The 9,389-nt window shown below is 23.0% G+C and overlaps 1 protein-coding gene across 1 annotated transcript; it reads right to left on the reverse strand.

The window, feature by feature from the left end:
* Positions 1-63: 63 nt before the first annotated feature.
* LOC122847526 (venom dipeptidyl peptidase 4-like) lies at positions 64-8,669 on the reverse strand. The gene is made up of 20 exons (XM_044145280.1): positions 8,621-8,669; positions 8,385-8,444; positions 8,263-8,283; positions 7,615-7,744; positions 7,128-7,263; positions 6,938-7,054; positions 5,403-5,493; positions 4,963-5,092; positions 4,461-4,596; positions 4,278-4,394; positions 2,750-2,802; positions 2,474-2,673; positions 2,243-2,406; positions 1,925-2,167; positions 1,377-1,838; positions 1,094-1,284; positions 817-1,011; positions 550-710; positions 255-466; positions 64-162 (listed from the first exon to the last, which is right to left on the reverse strand). The coding sequence occupies exons 1-20, from the start codon at positions 8,667-8,669 to the stop codon at positions 64-66; spliced, it is 2,967 nt and encodes a 988-aa protein (XP_044001215.1).
* Positions 8,670-9,389: the final 720 nt, after the last annotated feature.

The raw sequence follows: 9,389 nt of genomic DNA on the forward strand, positions 1-9,389 counted from the left end.
AATTATCGTCATAACAATAATATACAGTTTTTTTTACTAATCTTACAAAGGCAATTTTAATTATTATTCAGGTTTATGTAAACACTCATCAAGAAAATTGAACATTGATAAATACAGATGTTTCCTGAAATTCACAATACCATGATTTTCATTTGTGTATACCTGAAATAATTTAAAACGGATATTCAAAAAAAAAAAAACATTTACAATATAAATAAATAAATAAACATGATTTAAATTTAAAAAATATATACCTGTTGTCGAAAAATGATATTGTTTTTTTCTAATTCATTAGCAAGTAATAAAGAATGTTGATAATGTACAATGTCATCAAGAGTACCATGAATTAAATAGTAACTATTTGATTTGATATTTTTAGCTTTGTTTATAAGTTGTGCTTGCTCATAACCATCATAATTATCATCTAAAGATGGAAGACCCATGTAAGATTCTGTATACTTTGCGTCTGTGAATTAATAAATTTTTTAAATAATTATTCAGGTCATAGTTAATGAATTTTTAATAAGTAGCTGTTATTTTTTTGTTTACTGTATAATCTCCAATCAGTTACTGGAGCAATTGAAATTCCACATTTAAATGTATTTTTATCATCCAATGCCATACTCATACCAGCAGCATATCCCCCATAACTCATTCCCCAAATTGCAGTTTTTTTTTCATCAATAAATGGAAATTTATTCTGCAAATATCTGAATTTTTTTTTGTTTTAATAAAAAATAAATGTCATTGCAAAATGACACATGTTTCTTTGATTATTATTCATCAATTATCACTTATAAATAATTAAATATTAACCTGGTAACATTAATTTGATCATAAATTTCAACAGTTCCTAAATTTCTGTATACAGAAAATAGCAATGAATTACTTCTTCTTCCAGATCCACGTCCATCAATTACAGCATAAATAAAATTTTTATTTGTTACTAAATATGTTCCCCAATCAACGTTAAATTCCTCAGTAACTTGAAAAGATCCTGGTCCTGCATATCTATTTTAAAAAAGTTTTTAAATAATATAACAAACTTTTTTTTTTATATTTGAAATTTTATAAATATTTTAAAAATACTTACACATAAATTAAAAGAGGATATTTAATTGAGCCATTTAAATCTGCATCTGGTGGAATGAATAATTTAACATCAGCTTCAAAATCATTTGATATAGGTACTTTTAATTTCATCACAATTGGCTGAGCTGTGTCATTCATTAATTTTGCAATTTTAATATTATCATTCCAAGTCATTATTTTGGTAGAATCATTCTGAAATTTGCAAATGAAATTTTAACATAATACAAAAAAAAACATATATTTAAATTAAATGGTATTGTAAATTAATGGTTTTTTTTTTTTACAGTATTGTAGATGGAAATATGAGGAACATCAGGACCACCACATTTTAAAACAAATTTTTCTCTTGATGGTGACATTAATGCCTCATTGTACAAACAAGGTAAGCCCTTATTTTCACTTTTAATATTGCAACTTAGACACTCTGGCCTTGAATTTATATCTAATGTTGATGAACGATAAAATTGTTGTTGAGATGGATCATCAGCTACTGTTGCAAGATAATATACAAGTGATTTTTCTACATCCCATTCAACAATATTCGTAACAACAAATCTTCCAGATGTCAGAGGATACATTACAGAATTACCATCAATTTCATTAATCTTCACCATCACCAAATGATTCCAATAATCATTATCAAATTGTTTTTGTGGTAAAATTATTAAAAATTCAGTTGCATTGTTGTTAAAATATGGATAAGTACTTGAGCTTATCCAGCCATTTTTTTGCACAATTTTAAACACCTTTATTAAAAATAAATAAATTGCATTAAAAATAATTTATTGATGTTAATTAAATTTTGAAAAGAAAAATACTATGAAATACAAACCGTTTTGTCAATTGATTTTTCAATATTATGAGTTACAACATAGAGTTCATTTCGAATTCTATTACTCCAACTAACTATAATAATATTATCATTTGGTAAATCAATACTATAAAATATTGTATTATTATTTGTAAGTCCAGATGGTTGTTTTATTCTAATTGGCTCGATTTTTGTTCCATAATTTTCAGCCACTAATTGTAAATCAACATAAAATATGCCTGATATTGACATCATACTCCCTGCCTACAATTAATTATTTAATATAATTATTTTAATAATTTAAGAAGTAAAAAAATTGCATAGAAAAATTTATTCTACCTGTGAATAGCGGTATGAATTTAATCGTAGATATTGATATGATAAATTATCACTTATATTTCCATAAACTGGAATATCAATTATTCCAACGTTTGAATCATCATAGGATCCAAATGCCATAAATTTACCACTTGGTGAAAACGATATTGCTGGAAGCCATGAACCTAAAATATATTATTCATTTTTATACTATTATTTTAGTTTAAATCATGCAAGTTATTATGAACTTACCAGCCTCTTTTGAATTGCTTACACCATTGTAAATCAAATTTTCAACACCATTTTTTGTTATTTGATAAAAACCTTCTTGTTCAATTTCTGGACGATAAAATATATTATTTTTATGAACAACTACTATTCCATTTCCTTTTGGTGCCCATTCTGCATACTGATGAATCGATGAATTATCGACAATTAACAATCTTTCATCGCTAATTATAGAAAAAAAAATATAAATAAGTTGAAAAAAATTTTAATGTGATACAAACAATAAAAAAATATACTTACAGTGTTGTTAAATTAACAACTCGATATTCAAATGAAGTCATTGTTTTAAATGTCTATGAAAAAAAAAAAAAAAAAACATTTAATAAATACAATTTTATATAATAAATTAATATGTTTTTAAAAATTTAATATTTTAAACTTACACCCTTTACTCCTTTTGATAGTAATAGGTATGATTGATCTGCTGAAACTACGTAATTATCATAGTAGACAAGTTTATTTATCTAAAAATAAAAAATACATAATAATAATAAATAAATATATAAAATTACTTATTAATTGAAATAAATTTAAAAATACAAATAAATGACCAATAAATTTTTTTATCAATTTAGTACATTTTTATATACAGACGATTGATCAACATCAATTTTATAACTCATACAGCTCCAATTTTCATGTTTGAACAATATTTCATTGTCTGAAAAAAAAAAAAAATAAAAAAGACATCAACGATAAATAAAAGGGAAAATGTGTTTATTTATTTTAATTGATACGAACCATTGATCCAGGTACCATTGAATGAGTCAGTCCAAAATTCACCATGAAGAAAATTATCCAATGTAATAGTTGATTTTTTTGATTCAACTAAAATTGTATTGTCATTGAAATAAAATAGTATTAAAATTCCAATTATTAAATTTTTTATAATATATGCTAAATTTATTTTTTCCATCTGAAAAAAAAATAAATACAAACCACATAATTAATATATTTTAATTTCTAAATATTTGATTTAAAAAAAATTATAATTACTCAATAATTAGTTGAATAAAGAAAATATAAATCTATTGAAATATACTTACCATAAATTTATTTTTTTGTTGCATTTTTTTCATAAAAATACAAAAAAAAAAAAACCAAGTATTACGGGATGATATTCACAAGACTGTGTAAAAGACAAGTGCTTGAAACAACCGGTTGACGTATACTGATGGTAATTAGAATATAATCAAAAACTGGAAGGATAGTTTTTACATAACTTTTATTTTATTATTAGAAAAATATGATTTAATATTTTACCAATCAACAGACACATTACAAACCTCATGACTTCGAAACAATGTCGATCAAACACGAAATGAAAATTGATTGGTTGACTAATTAACTACTGTTGGTGACGGGGTGAAAAGATAAAAAAAGAAAATCAACGAAAATAGCTATATAATTAACTAAAAATATATGACCCATAAGTTAAGATTCACCTGTTATATTTGAAAAGAATAAATAAATTAATATTAAAGTTAATAACAGAAACAAAAAATAGAAAAACTATTCTTAGTAAATGATAGAAAAAAAAAAAATAAATCTAACAAGAAGTAGAAAAAAAGCCAGTTTATTTTCGTGTATAATATTCATTTCAATAATCAATTAATCGTTTTTTAAATAAATTTATTGAATTATTCATACTTTTTTTATGTTGATAAAACACACTTTCCATAATGGCAACGCTGAAAATTTAAATGATATAATTAGTTAATTCAATGATTAAATTTTTTTAATTGAAAATTATTTGCCGAATTATTACCTTATCACTTTTACACCATGAACCTTCAGGGGCAGGTCCCCAGCTTTTAAGCATACATCGATCTTGCACGTCACGACAAACCATATCAACGCAGTAATTAACTTCATAATCATCTAACTATAAAATAATTTTTATAGTATTTAAATATTTTTTTATTTTCATAGTAATTATTACAAAACTTACATAACAAGCTCCAAAAATTCCTGTTAATTTTTCACAGTAATCATCCAAAGACAATACTTGTCCTGGTAACCAATGATTTGTTAAATTTATTTTAAGATTATGTGGCTTGTTGAAAAGACACGTTGGATTATTAAATCTGAAATTTATATTATAAATTTGTTCAAGTTGAATTATTGTAAAGATATAAAAATAAATAAACCAACTTTGATTGAGAATATGATAATAATGATGATGATAATGATGGTTTTTTATTTAAAAAATTATGAATATTTTTAATGCTGCAGTTGGACCAGTTGAATTTAAAAGGTGCATCAAATGTATTCTTGGAACTCATGATGAATCCATCATTGGAATCGCATGACTCTGCACCAGGTGAACCATCTTCAACTGCACCCAATCTTAAAAGATAATTTTTTATTAATTTTATCATCATCATGATGTGATTTGTTTTTTTATTTATTATTTTAAATATATATTTAATTGTAATTTTACAACAACATACAATTCGCCAATGAGAGAAATTGTTTTTCTAATTCCTCGATAAGTTTCTCCATCATCTTGTACAATCGCCACTGATTTATCAAGTTTTTGTTCATCATCAGCTAAACATGCTCCTCCTGGAAATGTTTTACCTATTTAAAAAAAAAATAGCAGCTAATTTAATAAATGAATTATTTTTTATTTATTATTCAATAATTTTATTAAATATATATTGCAATTTACAATGAACATTATAAGCTTATTAACTCACCAGTTACATAATACTTTTTCGAATTTTTAAAAGTATATAAATTACTCCTGATAAAAAAAAAAAAAAAATGTATTATAATCATTGACAATTTTAATTTAATGTATAAGTGTTTTTTTATAAAAATACTTGCTGTGTAAAAACAAAAAAAAAATCATGCCGTAATTTTTTTTTTTTATCATAAACAAATTTACTAATTTTTCTAAGAATTTTATCGACATTGATTTCATCATGATGATTATATTTATCAGTATTACTAAATGATACAATTTTTTCTTTGGACTTCTTCTGTAAATTAAAATTACCAAATTTTTTAAAATATAAAATAATCTTTTAAAAGATAAAAAATTTATTTGTTTATTAAAATTTATTTACCTCTTTTAAATGACCAATTTCAAAAAGATTGATACGAACATTTGGCTTTTTTAAAAGTTGAAAATACCTATCGACTGTTTTAAAAAATGAAAGATAATATTCAACTGCAGTTATAGCAGAATTGTTATGTAGCCTAAATAAAAATAATAATTAAAATCAATGAATAATAAAATCTTTAGTGAAAATAAAATAAATTAAAATTACTTATAGGTATCTTCATCAAAAGCACAATATATTTCTATGAATACAGTTTCAGGTGTTGAATAAAATAGTTCATTAGTCACAACTGAAAAAAAAAAAAGACAGGCAATTATAAAAATAAAGAAATCTTTTAAAAATAAAAATGAATAAATAAATATAATTTTAAACAATTAATAATTATAATATGATCGTATAAATAACTCACATGATTTTTCTAAGATTTTTTGTGATGATGGAATAAAAGGAAGTCTGCCAGCACAATTAATTGTTGTGTAAATAAATAATTGAAAAAATATAATTTTCAGCATTTTAATTAATATAAAAAATATATTTTTAAATAATACATAAACTTTTTATCAACTAATTCAAGCTTTTTTTTTATTCTAACTGAATCGAAAACTATCAATGAATTTAAATGTTTTTTTTTTTATTTACACAGCATACACAGCCAACTTTGAGGAAAAAAAAAACTAAATTTTATACGACGACGTGTAAAAGTAGTAAGACTAAATATAAATTGATAAATTTTTAAATTTAGTTTTAATTTATGAATAAATTATAACACTTGAATTAATTTTAGCACAATATTGAATGAAAGTAAACATGAATTTTTATCAGTTACGCATTTAAAAACTATTTACTTATTTATTAATTTTATTTTCCAGATATATGCCAAGTATATTTTATTTATGAAATGACATTGTCAGCTGTGTTATTAAAACATTTGGATAAATAAATAACATGATAGACAAGTTTAGGTCAATAAATTATCATCAGGGATAATTAAAAAAAATGAAAAAAGTAAATAATAAACGTCGACAATTGAAATTTAATAAAGAATATAATAAGAATCAAATTTTATTTATTGGTACATGAAATAATACATGATAATTTATGTATTTTAAAAAAATTTATGACATTAGATTTTTAAATTAAATTATATCTAATGGTGATGATTTATTTTCAATGGATGTTGTATTAAAATCATCATCGTCTGGTGTTGTATCTTGAAATGGAAATGGAACACACTGTCCCTGATGGCAACGCTAAAAAATTAAAATAATAAATGATAGTAAAATAAATTTAAAAAAATAATAAATTTATAGTGTCATTGATAAACTATTATAATTAAATTAATAAATTTATGAATTACCTTGTCAGGATCAGTATGGCACCATGATCCTTCAAGAGCTGGACCCCAATTTATTTGTGTACATTGATCATACATATCGCGACAAAGCATACTAGCGCAGTGACTAACTTGGTATTGCTGTGATTGTTAACATAAATATTATATTTAAAATTTTATTTACATTCAGTTGTATATTTATTAAATAACTTACATGACAAACTCCAAAATTTCCTGTTAATTTTTTACAGTAATGATTTAAAGACAATACTTGTCCTGGTAACCAATGATTTGTTAAATTTATTTTAAGATTATGTGGCTTGTTGAAAAGACACGTTGGATTATTAAATCTGAAATTTATATTATAAATTTTTTCAAGTTGAATTATTGTAAAGAGATTAAAATAAATAAACCAACTTTGATTGAGAATATGATGATGATGATGATAATAATGATGGTTTGTTATTTAAAAAATTATGAATATTTTTAATGCTGCAGTTGGACCAGTTGAATTTAAAAGGTGCATCAAATGTATTCTTGGAACTCATGATGAATCCATCATTGGAATCGCATGAACCATCCTCCACTGCACCCAATCTTAAAAGATAATTTTTTATTAATTTTATCATCATCATGATGTGATTTGTTTTTTTATTTATTATTTTAAATATATATTTAATTGTAATTTTACAACAACATACAATTCGCCAATGAGAGAAATTGTTTTTCTAATTCCTCGATAGGTTTCTCCATCATCTTGTACAATCGCCACTGATTTAGAAATTCGTTTTTCATGATCAGTTGAGCATGCTCCTCCTGTAAACGTTTTACCTATTTAAAAAAAAAAATTATATTTATAAGTAAATTTATATTTCATTCAACAATAGAAATAAAAAAAAAATTTAATATACCAGTTACTTGATGAAAGACATCATCACTCGTAATGTCGAACAAATTGTAACTAAATTATTATAAAAATTATTTAATATTAAAACTTGTAAATTTATTTTTGAATTGCGAACAAAAATTAAATGTTTACTTGGTGATAAAAACAGCGATATCATGATGAGGATAATTGAAAAGAAATTCATTTTCATACTTGGTATATACTTGAAAATACTTGAAATCCTCCATTCTTTTTAAAATATTAGAAACGTTCATTACACTTGTTTTATTCTGTAATTTTTTGAATATTAAAACTTATAATAAATATATAGACATTAATTAATATATTAATTACCCTCAAAATTATAACATCAGTAAGAATTATTTGTACACGTGGTTTTTCCAATAATCGAAAATATTGATCTACAGCTTTCCAAAAACTCATGTAATAATCTCGTGTATACCCATAATTTTTTCCCTGAAGTCTGAAAAAAAATTCAAACAGTAAAAATAATTAAATATTTTTTTAAATTATCATTATTTAAAAAGAAAAAAAATTACTCATATGTTGAATAATCCACAATACAAAGTACTTCGAGATAAACAGTGTTGGGTGTTTCAAAGAGTTCAACACGTTCATAATTTTCTAAATAAATAAAAATTAAAAAAATTTAAATTATCAATGACAATATTATAAATATAATTATGATTTTAAAAAATTAATAATTAATTAATAATTGATTAGCTTACTTGCAGTATTTTTTGAAGACGTTTGGTTGGTTGATATGGGAAAAATTGACAATGAATTGACTAAAAAATTACCCATCATCATTGACAACAAAAATGCAGATGTAAAAATATTCATGGCCATGATTTCATCAACTCTGATCGGATGAGACTATTTTACGAATAACGAGATTAGTATTTCAAGGCGATTGATAATAATTTTTTTTTTTTTTTATTCGTCTTCACAACCCCAGGCGATAGATTATATATAAAATTAATATATCTATTTGTTTTTTTCAAGGTTGAAATTTATATAATATAAAATCTAGGTCATTTGATAAATGATACAATAATTGGCAAGTCTGGAATATATATTGATATATGGTTTGTTGTGATGAGCATGATCGATGTATGCTCAAAAGCTCGGAACATGCTCTTGAAGGTTTATGGTGAAAAGTGATATGGTAATAATTCAGCAAATAATTTTCAATTAAAAAAATTACGGTATAAAGATTTTTTCTATTAAATCATATTAGTAATTTAATTATTAAATTAACTAATTTTGCCATTTAAATTTTCAGTGTTGTCTTTATGGAGAGTGTGTTTTATCAATATGAAAAAAAGTATTGATAATTTAATAAATTTATTTATTTAAAAAACGATTAATTGATTATTGACATGAATATTATATACAAAAATATAAAGTGGCTTTTTTTCTACTCTTTGTTATCTGTATTTTTTTGTTTTTCATCATTTAGTAGAAATTATTTATTTATTTTTTTTTATTGTTTAACTATACATACGTACGACTCATAACTTTTCATATATTTTTAGTTAATAATTTGTTATTTTTGATTTTTTGCAT

This window comes from Aphidius gifuensis, linkage group LG1, assembly GCF_014905175.1.
Source record: "Aphidius gifuensis isolate YNYX2018 linkage group LG1, ASM1490517v1, whole genome shotgun sequence".
NCBI classification, from domain to species: domain Eukaryota; kingdom Metazoa; phylum Arthropoda; class Insecta; order Hymenoptera; family Braconidae; genus Aphidius; species Aphidius gifuensis.